The following is a 15,051-nucleotide window of genomic DNA, read 5'->3' as shown; positions in this document are numbered from 1 at the left end:
AGAAAACCCTATTTGCTCTTTGCTCCTTTTAACTAAGAACTAAGGTGACTTTAAAAGAACATTTAAAGAAGACTATTGATTATTACCAGAGTCTCAAAAGAGGGAAAGAAAATAAAAATTGAAACTCTAGTAGAGCTGAGCTACTCCCGCATTCTGCTGTGTATCTATTCGCAAGAATATTCAACTGAAGCAAATACTATAACAAATAATAAATGCACGGTAGTAAATTATTATGATCGGAATGAATAACGCCAGGAATTATTCTTTTTTTTTTTTTGAATTTATTAAACATAAGAATTGGGTACAAGGCAATATGAAAAAAAGAAGAAGACTTAATTACAATATGCTCAGTATAACTTTAACCTCCTTGTGTATAATATTCACCCTAATAAATTAGGGACACCGAGTGTTACATTTTAGATGTTGCATGGTCCGCTTCATAGTTGAGGAGGTAAAGTGGTAGTAAATTAAAGTTAAGGGTGCAAAGTGTAATTTAAAAGACAAAGGAGGGAAGGGGAGAGAGAGAGAGAGAGAGAGATTCCCCGCTCCCGAGTCGGGTCACCGCGTGGGAGCGGGATCTCGACACGGTTTTTGGCTAGTATCGCACGCGACGAATCGTCGTCTTCGGGGGGGTGGAGTGGGTTGTCAAATGACAAGAAAGATGAGAACTTCTTTTTATTCTTCCCATATTACCCCCCTCACATTCGGTACATCCGAACCGACCCCTCCTCTCCAGATTCCCCGCTTCATCTGATCGGATTGCTCCCTCTCCTTATTACCCCCTTCTTCTTTCCCCCATTTCTCTACTGTTATATAAACAAGGCACCTACTTCCCCCCCTCCTACGTCTCTCTCTCTCGGGCTCCGTTTGTTTCCAACTAGAAGGTGATAAGAAATCTGAGAAGAGAGATGGGGTTGGAGGTGTCGGAGATTGGTTTAGATTTGAAGCTCTGCGCCATGAAGAGTATTGATGAGGACCTGAAAGGAGAGGGGAAGGTGGTGAAGATGGAGGAATTTGTAAGGCGGTTAGAGGAGGAGAGGTTTAAGATCGACGTATTTAAGCGAGAGCTACCGCTCTGCGTGCGTCTCCTCCGCGATGGTGAGTTGGGATTCATCTTTTTTGGAATTTTTACCACCATTTGTGGATCAAGATTGGATTTTTTTTTTCTCTTTTCTTTTCAACGTGATCTCTTTTTTTTTCTCTCTAATCTTTTGTTCGGTTGCAGTGATTGAGGAGTTGAAGGAGGAGGTGAAGCAACGCCGGGGGGAGAGATTCCCAACTAGTGGCCGTGTAATCGAGGAATTTATCCCCATCAAAAGGAAATTAGAAGAGGAAGGAGGGGTGAAGAAACCGGAAAACGATGGCAGAGATAAGATGAATTGGATGAGTTCTGTTCAGCTATGGACCGATAACTACGACAATAGTAACAACGAGAAGAAAACTTTACAAGAGGTAGAGATCAGAACGACGTCAGTTGTATGTGGCATGAAGCTAGAAATTATCCTTTTTTTTTATCATTCTTTTCTGATGGGCCATTTCTGTTTGGATTGTAGAGAGACGTAGAACTCGATCAGAGGCAAGAGGAGGAGGCCCAATTCTTGGAAAGCAAAAGTCATGACGTGCCAAGTGCATTCGTGCCATTTAGAAGCCGATCAACCTTTACAACTAGCTCGAGGGAGGAGGAGAAGATCTCTATGGATCTTCCTGATCTATCGATGCGATATCCTGGAAGCAAGAAATCTCCCCTGGTCTTAATGGAGAACTACTCTGACATCAGTAGAGCCGCAAAGAACCCCTCCGAGGGAGGTGGTCATCTTAGTTTACAATACCAACAGCAGCAGCAGCAGCTAGCGAGGAAGACGAGAAGATGCTGGTCGCCGGAGCTGCACCGGAGGTTCCTCGTCGCATTGAAACAGCTCGGTGGCCCTCAAGGTTAGATCAAAGCTTCTGTCTGTTTTTTTTTTTGGATCATTTGATGTTCCATAACTTTTATAATTTTGTAAGTAAAAGGCATTTCTTTTATTTTATTTTTTTGTACTTTTAACTTTCAAAGATTTGAATAGTTGAGAGCTGTTCCATGGTAACATCTAGTAAAGAGAAAGGAGTGAAATCTAAAATAGAACATGAGTTGGTATCAGAAGAGATGAACAGCATACATTCTCCATTCCTCTGGTCCTAATTTGTGTTCTTTTTTTTTCTTCTTTTTCTTTTTTCTATTGCAGTTGCTACTCCGAAGCAAATTAGAGAGCTGATGAAGGTGGATGGCCTGACAAATGATGAAGTTAAAAGTCATCTCCAGGTTGGTGTTTCATATTAATTCCATATCTAGTCTTTGTCTCTAGCACTCAAATTCTGCATCTTTTCCTATTCTAACATACTGTTCTATCTCCAGAAATACAGATTGCATACTCGACGAACACCGACCAATGATTTAACTTCTGCAAACCGAACGATTACGATGATGGGAGGATTATGGGTTAATCAGGAACACTGCACTACCTCGCAGCAGAGTGGTTCTCAATCTGGTTCCCCTCAGGGTCCTCTTCAATTGGGGGATAGCTGTGAAGAAGACGATGGGAAATCAGGATGCTACAGTTGGAAATGAAGGAAATTATTGATGAGCATAGCTTAAATGAATGGAGTAAGAGCAAAAGTGAGGCCCTTGGGAGGTGCCTGGTGAAGGAGAGACTAAAACATGGAAATAGATTAGTAGAGAGATGAATAGATCTTTTGGAGTTATACACGAAAAGGAGAGACTGCAGTTCTGAGGAAAGTAGAATTAAGCTCCTGGCATGCAATTTTGGGCAGAGGTTCAAGTTTTTCTGACGGCATATCTTTACTGCTTATTTTATGAGTTTTTTTTATAAAAAATTTCTGGACATATGAGGTTGTTTTGGATGCTATTGAACAGTGAACGAATGCGTCATTTTCCCTTGTAGATTAAGTCTTACTATCCTTTTAGCATGAATGGTTGTTCAGTTTTATGTGAGGTGCTTAGATTCGATATAATTTGCTACTCTTTGCTGGCTTCGTTTACAGGTAGGTTTGAATGATCCTGATTGCTTGCCTTCTTTGGCAATCTATTCACCTACATGCTCTTTGGTTGGACATCTCATCTTGCCAAATATTCTGTATGCCCACAGTTTCGAGCATATAATTTCATCTTCTTATCGCACTACTCCGTAGCCATTGGACTCTTGAATCAAAATTTTCAACAATTACTGCTGCATTCAGCGACAAAATTTTCTTGTTTGTCTGATGCTTTTGACTAGAAAAATATCAGCTTGATCTTCAAGTAAATCCACACCAGAAAATAGACGAAGGCAAGAAATACACTGCATCTATTAGTAGCATATTCTTACGTAGAAAGGATGAACTCCCAACTTTTGAATCATGCGGTCTAAAGAGAAGAATAATCCCTTTCCTCTTGCTGGAGACAGCAACTAGTGAGAAATTAAATTATCTATCCTTGTTATCTATGTGGATGATCAATTTGCGTTCTTTTGCTTCGTCTGAGAGAGATTACCTATTTTTGAATCTATCCCTCTGATAAATATTCTTCAGGTTACAAAATTTGTGGGAAAAAAAAAATGCAAGCTTGAGAAGAGAAGAGAATAGAAGTGATCAGAACCATGTTCATCAGAACTCGTTTCGTTCCAATGCAGCCAAAACACTAAGGTTCAGTTCCTGTCATGTAGTACAAAGGTGCAGAGTTTTAGATCAGAGGGAATCTTCAATCAATATAGTTTGTCTCCCTGGCATAGTTGCGTCTTGCATGTAGTGGATTGCACCAGAATGTTTGCTAGCAGAAAGAGGACTAGTGCTGCAGTCTTTGCTGCCATTTTAGTTTTTTTCTTCTGTCTTCTTTAGCCAGAGGTTATCTTGAACTACTACTATGGAATAATACAGCATCTTTTTCTATTTTGTCCTTCTGACATCAATCACAAAAATTGATGGCAAAATGTTGCAAACTTGTGATTCTGTGAACTTGAAAGCACGAGAGAGTAGATGCTAGTCCTTATCCTGAGTTATAAGATGGGACAACAATAAGGCTCCATCAGTGATCCTCTCAATAGGCCGATCATCAGTATTGGGCTTTTCTTTTAAAATAGAGGCCCATTTCGAAGATCGAGCAAATTAAGCTATTCCATCGTGGTACCCGAATCATCTTCTAATTCTTCTTCTCTCTGCGGTCAAAGCGGTTTAATTTTCTTTCTTCGTCGTCCCAGAGAGCTTCTAGAGAGCCGTATGCATAGTTTATTATATTGTTTTATCCGTTCATATACAGTATAGTATATAGAGGTTGCATGTTAAATGTAGCTAAAATTTTGAGTTGATTGGTGTATGATAACTTAGAACCTGTGCATGAGAGTTCCTGTAACTAAGCATGTCCTAATTAGAGTCCTACTATAATTTCCTAGTTGGATTAGGAGAGATAACGATTCTATTTAAGTAGCCGGGCTAATCTATCTCAGTAATTTTTTGAAGTGCGATGTACGAGTAGTCTTCTGTTTATTAGATTATTTGAGAGATTTATAGTTTGTGTATTTTGTTTATGGTATGGTAGAATTTTCTCTGATTTTTGACGTAAATTTGTGTATCTTAATTTATTAGATTCTCCCTGGTGGTTTGACGAGATCTGCTCTCAAAACAGAGTAAAAGCACGGGATCAAGAATTAATGCCTCGTCCTTTTCCTTTTCCTTTTCCTTTTCCACCGTCGTCCTCGCCGTGCTGCGCGGCGTGCAGGCATATGAATGCCAAATGCGAGCCGGACTGCCCCTACGCGCCGTACTTCCCGGCTAACCAAATGGATGGATTCCTCGCTGTGAACGAGGTCTACGGCATGGAAATCTTGAAGGAATTGCTTGAGTCGCTGAAGCCGGCGGAGCGGAGGAAGTTGGCGGAGGAACTCGTCGGCGATGCGCAGCTTCTTATCCGCCCCATGCACCGGATGCTTTCCCACGTCGACTCGCTTCTGTTCCAGCGCTTACTGCTGGAAGAGATGATCCGAAGATCCAGTGAGGAGAACGCCAAACTCCGAGCACAAGTGCTGGGTGATATATATGATGCGCCGTTACTTGATGAGCAGACCGTTAATGCGGAACTCCTGAAGTGGCCCAATGAGCAACAGCAGCAACAGCAGCAGCAGCAGGAAATTGGTCCTTTCGACGCTGGCTATAATTACCAAACTGTGGGCTATGCTACCATTGCGGAATCTAGCGAGCAGGGTACGCGACTTGCATTGGAGCAGCAGCAGGAGGAAGTAGGGGTATCCAACATTGGTGGCAATGACGGAGCCTGGGGCTATTCCGACGACGCTAACTCACCAGCGGCGAACAGGCACTTAGCGGAGATGCCGATCTATTCACCGGACGCATATGACTTTGCCTTTCCCGAGCAGCCGCCGCAATACGACGGCGATGCAGGTGATATGGCATGGTGAGGCCTAACGCTGGTTAGCCAGCTCTCTTCTTGTTCCAGTTTCGGTGGAAGCTGTAGCTAGTAACTCGCAGGACGAGTGTATTTTGCTCTTGAACGTTGAAAGGGCTCTTTAGCTTGTAATCTTCATTGGAAACCTCAAATTCCAGTTTATACAAAAGATTAATTTTCTTATGTTGTTAGTTCGTTAATAGCTTATATGTTTTTTTTTTTTTCACAGTTTTGATGGAAGCTGTACGTAGCTTGTATCAATCTATTTCAGTCAAGCATGTAGTCCGCACCAATATGAATATATTTTGGGGCTTTCTTTGACGTCGTTGCATGAAAGAATCAGTCACTCATCCACAAATATATCATCAGTGACTTATTCTTTGGCCCGTAGTCTTCGTTGGAAACCTTCAATTCCAGCTTAACTACAGTAAAGCTTAATTTAATTTTCTCAAATACTAGACCCTTTGAGGATCTTAAAGATATATACATAAAAGGTAAGATAGGAAAATAACTAAAAACAAAATATAAATATAAAAGCAGTAGTAAGAAGAAGAAGAAGTGACAAATATGTTAAACCCCAAGTATGGAGGCTTTGGAATTGGTAAACTTTGAGGAGAAACCCCTCGCACTTCGACTTCAGCCCTCTCGTGAATCACGACACAAACCCCTTTCTGTGCCTACTTGTTCAGCTCGGTGGACAGAGGAATCCCTTTGACTCGGACCCAGTCTCAGGCCCCTGGACCTACGCAAATGTATTTATGACAATTACTCAACTCGCTTGGCCTTTTTGTCTTTTGCTTTGGTTATCTTAGTCAGATCGCGTCCACTTCCCCCATAACACCTTGGACGCCTATTGTCGAATTGCTAGCAAACACGCGTGGATCTGGTCGAGCCTCGCTCGGCCCGATGACCGATTCAAATACCTTCTCAACGGCATTCCAGACCGGATACTCAGAGTTTGTTCTCTTATACGCGGTCTAATTGACCAGTGATAATAGAGTGGGAAGTGTGTGTGTGTGTGTGTGTGTGATGGGACCCACACTTAGGCTCAACAACAATCATTGGACGAATGAATGCTAGTTACGGGAACAAAGTTAGTTTATTCTTTATTAGATTAAGATCAATAAATCTCATTACGCTACCTTAATTAAATTATGCAACATAGCTGTGAGCCCACGACTGCTTTGCAAGAGTTTCAAAAATAGATCATCCTTTTCTTTTTGGCGATTTATAATTTAAAACTCTATTATTATTATTTTTAATAATAGGATAAATTGGTAACAAAAATAGGCTGTGTGGTTTATTTTTATTTTTAATATATATATAATTGTCTTCTTTGTTTTTAGCTGGATCCAGCCACGTCGGAGACCGCGGGTCCGCTGACTCGCGGGTAAAAGAAAACTGTCGAGAAGCTGGTTGATGTGTAATAAATAAACAAACCCAGCACCTCCCCTCGTCCTCGCGTGTCGTGTTTAGCCGCGTGGACACGACACAGAAAGAAAGAAAAAATAAATAAATAAAGGTCGACACAGTCGTCTCTCTTTCGTACGACCCCGATTTCGCGATCTAGCTAGGGGTTCCCTCCTCCTCCTCCCTTCCCTCCCTCGCTACCTCCTCCCATGGCCAACGACGACTCCATTCTACGATTAGGGTTTTGTTATCCAATTCGCCCCTTTCCATTCTAGGGGTTTCTCTCTCTGCGATGCTCTTCCTCCACCCGCGTCGAGATGTTCTGGTGGAAGAGCACCAATTCCTCCTCTCCCTCCTCTTCTTCACTCTCTTCCTCCGCCTTAGGATCACCCGCCTCGCCTCGGAGGAGCCGTAGGGACACCTTTATTGGCCTGCGCCGGAACCCTCGTGCCCGTCTCACCCGCCAAGATAACCTCCGCCACCTGGAGGAGATCAAGGTCCCCGGGCTTCCTCTCGACGTAGGTATTGGGATCATCTCCTCCGTCGCATCGACGCCGGCATCGCACTCGCCCAATAAACTTGATCCCGCGCCTCCGAGGTCGTCTTCTTCGCCGGTGTTGCTTCCGCAGCCGTTGCCCTTGCCGGAGGAGGCCGTGGCCTCGCCCCATCGAGATTCGGGATCGGCGTTCGGTCGCCCTTTGCCCTCACCTAGAGGGGCGTTCGGCGCGGTAGAATGCGAGGATGTGTATGATGCTTCTGTGGATCCTTCATCGTCTCCCGTGGTCAGGTAAGATTATTAATTGGCGATACAATCTTCGCTCTAGATTTTGTAGCGGAATCATTTAATGTTTAATTATTGCATATTATATATCTGCAATATCTGGAAAATTTAATGGGATGGTATTTAAGGAGAGATTTCTGAAAATATAACTTCTGCAAAATGAAAATAAGGGCACGTCGACTAGGTAATAGATGTATTCTGTTGTATTAAGTTTCTTATTGACAAGTTTGGAGAAATTTTGCAACCTCTGATTAATGTTTTGCCTACCATAGGTGTTTGTAAATTTACACATCGGTGTTTGCATTATCTTTTCTTTTAGCTGTCTTGTGTTGGGTAAATGAAGGTTGAAAAGAATATCCTTGAACTAGTCAAGAGCTTTGTTCTCTGTTTTTTTTCCTCTGTACTATTTATATAAGACATTTCTTTTTTATTTTCGACTTCAGGATTTGCCCTTTTCTTGTTTTATTTAGTTCGTAGCGAGGAAATAGAAATTTATTCTGTTATTTGGTTCTTATTGAAGTGTGACATAGAAATTAGGTAAAAAATATTGTGTTCAAGCTATATTGATAATGAACTTATTGCTTATCTGCCATTCGATTGTGCCTCTCAACAAGTTTTGCAAAATAAGTAGGTTAATGTTCTCAGACTGATTTTGATATTATAAAGCTTTAAACTCCTTCTTATTAAGACTGATGCTCAGCAAATGAAAATCTTACGATTTCTTTGGGTGCCAAATCTTTATGTAGAGAGAAACTTGGGAGCTATAGAAATAATTCATACACAAGTGCAGTTGTGTGAAATAAAATGTGTTTGTGTAGCATTTATATGTGCCAGTTGACGAGTGTGGACATCCTTCTGTGAGATTCTTTTATGATTGATATTGGTCCATATATATTTTACTGCAGTAGGTTGGCATACTAGACTAGCACACTAGCTTTATTGGACTTTTTGATTGTAGAATGATCAATCATTTATAAGCTAGTTCATAAGTATGTTAACACATACATTATCTTGCTGCAGTAGATTGGGTCCCCAGAGTGCTCCTAGAAGTCCGGAGCGTAGTGATCTACTTTTCAGTAGACCTATTTCTAGTCATTATAAGAAGGTGTTCCACGATTCAATTGAAAATGTGAACTTCAGGTTGAATATACCTGCTAAAAGTGCTCCAAGCAGTGGTTTCTCTAGTCCTGTTTGTAGCCCGAGAAGATTGAGCAATGTAGACTTCTTTACATCTGCTATGGTTACTCAAGGGGTTCACTGGTCAGCTCCAGATATCCCTTCTACCACTATGCTGACAGTTTCCTCTCCCCAAGCTTCACCTGAAAAGTTTGTTGCTAGTCCTGAGCAATCACCCCGATATAATTTAGCATTGAAGAGCCCTGCCATAAGATCAAGACATCTCAGTGCGCCTCCGTCACCTTTGCATTCAAACAGGTTCCCAGATAACTCTGTTGGACGGCATGATAGTAATGGGAATGTCAATGTTCATCCACTACCTCTCCCTCCAGGAGCCACAAGCCCTATGCAATCAAGTTTTACACATCAGAGTGCAACAAAAACTGAGGTGTCTCCTGTGTCAGGTCAGTGGCAGAAAGGAAAGCTCATTGGAAGTGGTACATTTGGGAATGTTTACGAGGCCACCAATAGGTATACAAGTCTCTTGATTGATTACGGTATGTGTCAGGTCCTGTGTCTTCCTGATTGATACAACATTTCTTCATAATCTTCTTAATCAGGCATACTGGAGCATTATGTGCAATGAAAGAAGTCAACATAATTCCTGACGACTCCAAATCAGCTGAATCTTTAAAGCAGTTAGAGCAGGTTAGTACTTAGTCATTCTACTTCTGAGTGAATTCCATAATGATTTTATAATTGGCAATATTTACTCGAGGTATAACCTGCTGTTTTATATAGAAATTAATTGTAAATTACTAGTACAATCAGTAGACTTTCTGGAGTTTTTCCAAAACTTGAAGGCATAGCTGATGTGATGGTAAATGCTTGCGTCATGCACTGATGCACCTTGTTGGTTCTGGTTCTAAGTCATAAAATTATTATATTCAATGTAAGACTGCATAGATCATGCCCTCCCTAGGCCCTTTACAAGCCTTGTTAACTTGTGCAGTTGTGCCCTTTCTGTGACTTTTTGTAGCACTGTTGTTAAAGCTATTTGCAAGAATTGATATAGTGAAACAGGACCTTTTTGAACTGTTTGCTCTACTGTTTCTTTCTTTGATGTCAGAATTGTTCCATTGTATTATCCTCAGTATTATGTTTTTCAATAGGTTCTGATGCCTGCGTGAACATGGTTGTTTCTCTTAATTTCTTATACGTATGACATGTAAGGATGTATGTCTGATGGTTACTACCTTGTTCCCAATATGCTTCTCCTAGAGCTGTATCCTTTTCTTTTGGTTATAATGACTTAACCATTATGTTGACTTTTTTCCTTAATGTTCTTGTCCTAAATGAATATTATATAACTTTTTTCCCTGTGTATAGAAGCAATTTCTGCTGTCTGATGTTTGTTTTATTCATATTGACTGGCTTTATTCTCTTTTTCCAGGAAATAAAGTTTCTTAGTCAATTTAAGCATCAAAACATCGTGCAGTATTATGGCAGTGAAATTGTGAGCTTTTCTTGCAACACCTATAGTTTAGGTTCTGGTGTTATTAGTGAATAGTGGATAAAATGTAAGTCAGTTATTCCTAATTGCAGATTGAGGACCGATTTTACATATATTTAGAATATGTTCATCCTGGTTCCATAAATAAATATGTTCGTCAGCATTGTGGAGCGATGACAGAATCAATGATTCGTAACTTCACCCGTCATATCCTTAACGGACTTGCTTACTTGCATAGTAAAAAGATAATGCATAGGTACGCGTCTACTTTTTCAATCTTTGTTCTTTGTTAGTTTTTGCTTTGCTTAGATAACATTAAACTTTCTTACGAGAAGTTCTGGTACGTTAGGCTTGACATACTCTATGAAAATGAACTTATTAAGTTATTATATCTTCAATTTCATTATTTTCAGCCTACATATAGAGTTCATGAAGCTAATACATTGGTCCTTTAGTTGAAAGCATCTATCTTAATTTTGCTTTTACATTATTGGGTTATTCCAGTATCTCTTACTAACCAGTGTCTATATGTGCGGGCTAAAATATATTTTTGTGCATATGCACGTGAGTCTGTCTTTGCCTGTTCCTGTACAAATATGTGGATAGTTGTGCAGGAAGATACTCATGGACAAGTTTCTGTTGAAGATATTTCATTTCAAAGTTGCCTCTTTGGTACTCTTAAGTAACTAGTGGTTCTTGCAGGGACATCAAAGGAGCAAATTTGCTAGTTGATGTGAATGGTGTTGTTAAGCTGGCTGATTTTGGGATGGCCAAACATGTGGGTAGCAACCTTTTTTGTGCTGTACTTGCTTGCTATGTTTTTCATTTCTCTATATTCCTCTTATATTAGATGTTTAGTGGGATCATAATCCCTTACTATCTTATCTCCTATGTATATGCATGAAGGGATATGGTGGGCTAGAAAATTACAAAATCTTACTTGATGTGCCTACCAAAATAGGGAAGAGTCACATGAGTAAATTTTCCAGAAAGATGATGCTTGTTCTATCGGTAATTACAAGAGCTAGATGTTTTCTAGAGCTTGTGTGGAATGGTTTTTGCAGCTTATCCTTAAACCTTAACATGGAAAGACATTTTGCATATTTATGATTTCTAGATGAAAGGATTCCACCTCATTTTAAAGGCTTTTTGGGAAATTTGATCTTACTTAACCACAATCTAATCCGTAGTTCTTTGTTTAATGCAACATTGGCTAAGAAGGTTAATATGCCTTATTGGTGGTTGGTGAGTAGGAAACTGTGGTAACTAATTTAGAGAGGAACTTTTTAAGACATGGCTGAGTATCAAAACAGTGCAACATTAAAAATTGTATACTATTTGGAGTAGGAAAAAATAGGAATATGCAAGGGCAGGGATAGATCCGTCATGCATCTGGTAACGCTCTTAGACCTAGAACTGCCATTTTTCATGCTTAGTGCTGCTATACGAGACATGCAACACAGACAATTTTTTTATATATTTGACTTGGAATAATGTTATCTTGGTCACCACATTCTTTTACATAAATGTGCATCGTATTAGTAATGAGGAGCTCAATCTACTCTAAATTGGCCTAGATAAACTTGCAAAAAGTATGCTTCTGTTTGATTAGGTTTTGAGTGATTCATGCCTCTTCATTTAAATGGGTCAGTAGCCCTGCTTAGTGTACTTAGGCTGATGGATATTTCTACCTGTTCTCTTGAGGTGTTCTCAGAAGATGGGTTTCTGAGTTTCATTATTCTTCTCATCATTTTTCATAGTTTATAATAATTGTGCTTCAAACCATCTTAAATTTGCAATTGTTATCCATCCCTTACTCTCTGAATGCTTTCATCCATTCAGCATTATTGTGTATATTTTCTGTATTTATCAGATATATGAACAGCATTTCTTTGTTTTTATTTTTTCATCAGTTGAGTTCGGCAGCACCCAATCTTTCATTGAAGGGGACACCTTATTGGATGGCTCCAGAGGTATTTGCTCATGCCTATTTTTTTGTATCTGGAGTTGGTAATCTATATTCATTCTCATCAAATGGATGCCATTTTTGTTTTTCGAGTTGTCAATGATAAATTGATAATAGTATGCATCTTGAAAATTGAAAATGTGGTCTCTGAGACCTTGTTTAGTTTGAGGCTAAGCCTTGAACTCGATTAGTTAGTCTCATTTTCTACTCTTAATTTTTTGAAAAGTAAATTTAATTAGATATAAAAATGATAAAATATGTTTGGTTACAAAACCAATTTAGGAGTCCCTGAACCAGTTCAGAGAGGGTCTCTAAACTCAAAGCAAATAAGGCCTAATGGAATATCTCATGAGGAAACTATTTGTACACCTCTTTTGGTACATATATTCATAGCATCCTCTTAGATGCTGTAGTTGCCTTTCATCTCTTGCAGGTGGTACAGGCTACCTTGACTAAAGATACTGGTTATGATCTTGCTGTTGATATTTGGAGTTTGGGTTGTACAATCATCGAAATGTTTACGGGGAAACATCCTTGGAGTGGCCTTGAAGGGGTAACTGATTGCTCTCTCAAAATTTACAAGCACCTATAATTTTGATGGATATATGTGCTATGAATTCCTAGTATATAACTCTGATGGTCTAACTTCGGACTCTGATTTAACCTATTCACTTTGAGATATAAATCATATTAGTTGCTCCAGAGTGCTTTAATATGACTGGCCTTCAGATTCTTTTGTTGAAGGAATAAAAAATTCCTAAGATCTACATTTTCTTGCCTGAGTACCTTACAAGTAGCATGGTGATTTGAATGTATCATCTTGCCTGGTAGTTGAACTTGCATTTGTGAATCATGGAGCTCTTGTGACAACGACGACCATCTGTTGGTTCCTACACGGTACTTTCTTTGCTTTCTTTTTGGTTTGAGGAAAGTCATTTTGAGATCACGTTCCCTTCATTAGTTCCTAACCTCCTATCCAATCCCAAGGAACATTATTTTCTTATAAATGGATTAGTTCCATGATAAGAGAGGTAACCCAAAGAACAGGCGGATAATCACTATCTTCGACGAACAAATGTTGGCATTATAGTTCTCATATTTCTTGGGAATGCTATAGTTGTGTTAATAGGATGAATGTATATGGAGTAAGATATTTACTAAATCCTACTGGTAAGCAAAGATCAGAGGAAAGAAGCTCAGGTCATTACATAAAGCAGCTCTAGGAAGTAACTCTAACATATTAAATACTATTTATTCCTTTTATTTTAGGTTGTTCTATTCTAATATTCTTGTTATTATATTTTGATAAAAATCTAATATTACTAAAATAACTGAAACTACTGGTATCAGTACTCCATTATTCCAACTGAAACCTAAAGGAAACCAATGCTTTAAACTTTGCTTTCCTTTTTCTTGTGATTTATACTCTGAAGATCAGTCTTGGATGATGATATCTGATCCAGCTGTTATTGTTTAAATTGAAAACTTATTTTTTTTTTTCATTTTCAATTATCACAGGCTGCAGCCATGTTTAAAGTATTGCATAAAGATCCACCAATTCCCGACACATTATCGTCAGAGGGAAACGACTTTCTGCAACGCTGCTTCCGTAGGAACCCTTCTGAGAGACCAACAGCAACCATGTTGCTAGAACATCCATTTATTCGGAACTCCCACCACCACAACCTTCATGGTTCAATACATGCATTTGCAGGAATCAAACTTGTAAAGGAATCTTACTTTGATTTCTTTCATCAATTATTGAAGCTTCACAGTTAATATAAGTATCTTATATCTCATATGGTAACTTTTTGACAGGATGCTGCGTATAGCCTAAGAGACAGAAAGTCATCTAAAAGTGATTCGTGCGTGAGAGGGAAACAGTCTTATGGGTAAGTGGTAGTTTATTCATAATAACTAGTCAGTTTACATAATCTGATTTATTTGTACTGGGTAATCTGCATTTGTTCCCTTCATCTACATATTAACAAGGTGGTTATATTTTCAGCATTGAATCCAGCCAATCAAACCCTGAATCTTCTGAGTCTGCATCTTCTCGTCCATCATATAGATCGAATCCTGAGGTTCCTAATTTATCCCCTCCACACTCAAACTATGTTGCCTCAAGTCCCGCTGGCTCGGCAAGAAGCACTTCGAATGGTATGCACTTGGCTAATGGGACTTTTCATCCCTGTGCATTGCCTAAGCCTCACGGAAAGGAAGTTTTGAATCTCTAATGTGACTGGCATGGTGCATTCCCCTGCATGTGGGAAGTAGCAGCTGCATAACAAGATTATTTGAGCTCTTGAGGAGCTGAGTTGTATAGTACATAGGATTCTCAGTCCCTTCCACTTTTTTTTTGCCTTTTCCTTTTTCGTGCTCCTGCAACTCAGCCTGGGCAGTTATAAGTCTGCTAATTATAAGATACAGGAAATCTTGTAGATGCTGGCTAATGCAGGTCGACACATCCTTCCGCGGAGTCGGAGATCTCGCTCACACAGTAAACAATCTTGGACAGGAGTAGGGAGTCGTTTGTTGTTGTAGGGAGGCTTATTTTGTATGCTGTTGTTTGTTGTATCTAAGAACTTCAGAAAGGGTTGAAGTTCTATGACCAGGTCCACACCATTGGTGAATTTGTTGTAAAACGTAGTCAAGAGTCAAAAGTCGGTTGTAGATAAATTCAAGCTTTATTATTATTCTAATGTGTGTTGTAAACAATTCTTTAGTTTCACCGATTAATTAATATCAGCAATTTGGGATAAGATCATCGCTGCAAGTCCATACAATTTTCTCGCGGAGAAAATTCTTTTTCATCTTTATTTGTTCCGCATATT

General features: G+C 39.5%; 2 protein-coding genes across 2 annotated transcripts; both read left to right on the top strand.

Moving 5' to 3' along the window:
* The first annotated feature begins 620 nt into the window (after window positions 1-620).
* On the top strand, window positions 621-2,938 carry LOC140796800 (myb family transcription factor EFM-like). Its single transcript, XM_073149923.1, has 5 exons — window positions 621-1,098; window positions 1,226-1,452; window positions 1,554-1,932; window positions 2,223-2,299; window positions 2,393-2,938. Exons 1-5 carry the CDS (start codon window positions 909-911, stop codon window positions 2,603-2,605), a joined length of 1,086 nt encoding a protein of 361 aa, XP_073006024.1. The 5' UTR covers window positions 621-908; the 3' UTR covers window positions 2,606-2,938.
* A 4,038-nt stretch (window positions 2,939-6,976) lies between these two features.
* LOC140796390 (mitogen-activated protein kinase kinase kinase 5-like) lies at window positions 6,977-14,979 on the top strand. Its single transcript, XM_073149410.1, has 11 exons — window positions 6,977-7,628; window positions 8,643-9,269; window positions 9,359-9,446; window positions 10,192-10,254; window positions 10,344-10,507; window positions 10,954-11,029; window positions 12,165-12,224; window positions 12,651-12,770; window positions 13,736-13,942; window positions 14,036-14,109; window positions 14,226-14,979. The coding sequence occupies exons 1-11, from the start codon at window positions 7,159-7,161 to the stop codon at window positions 14,452-14,454; spliced, it is 2,178 nt and encodes a 725-aa protein (XP_073005511.1). The 5' UTR covers window positions 6,977-7,158; the 3' UTR covers window positions 14,455-14,979.
* Window positions 14,980-15,051: the final 72 nt, after the last annotated feature.

This window comes from Typha latifolia, chromosome 10 (genome assembly GCF_019914945.1).
Source record: "Typha latifolia isolate L0001 chromosome 10, TyphaL0001v2, whole genome shotgun sequence".
In the NCBI taxonomy this organism is placed as follows: domain Eukaryota; kingdom Viridiplantae; phylum Streptophyta; class Magnoliopsida; order Poales; family Typhaceae; genus Typha; species Typha latifolia.
Note: the sequence above shows the minus strand (reverse complement) of the source record. Positions and strands in the feature narration are given on the sequence as shown.

What these genes read in the sequence shown, in the direction of transcription:
- LOC140796800 (XM_073149923.1), top strand. Translation starts at nt 909, where the DNA reads ATGGGGTTGGAGGTGTCGGAGATTGGTTTAGATTTGAAGCTCTGCGCC. An exon ending in AGAAGAAAACTTTACAAGAG is followed by an intron (nt 1,453 to 1,553) that starts GTAGAGATCAGA and finishes TTTGGATTGTAG; the next exon opens with AGAGACGTAGAACTCGATCA. An exon ending in ACAGCTCGGTGGCCCTCAAG is followed by an intron (nt 1,933 to 2,222) that starts GTTAGATCAAAG and finishes TTTCTATTGCAG; the next exon opens with TTGCTACTCCGAAGCAAATT.
- LOC140796390 (XM_073149410.1), top strand. Translation starts at nt 7,159, where the DNA reads ATGTTCTGGTGGAAGAGCACCAATTCCTCCTCTCCCTCCTCTTCTTCA. An exon ending in TCATCGTCTCCCGTGGTCAG is followed by an intron (nt 7,629 to 8,642) that starts GTAAGATTATTA and finishes ATCTTGCTGCAG; the next exon opens with TAGATTGGGTCCCCAGAGTG. An exon ending in CTTGGAGTGGCCTTGAAGGG is followed by an intron (nt 12,771 to 13,735) that starts GTAACTGATTGC and finishes CAATTATCACAG; the next exon opens with GCTGCAGCCATGTTTAAAGT.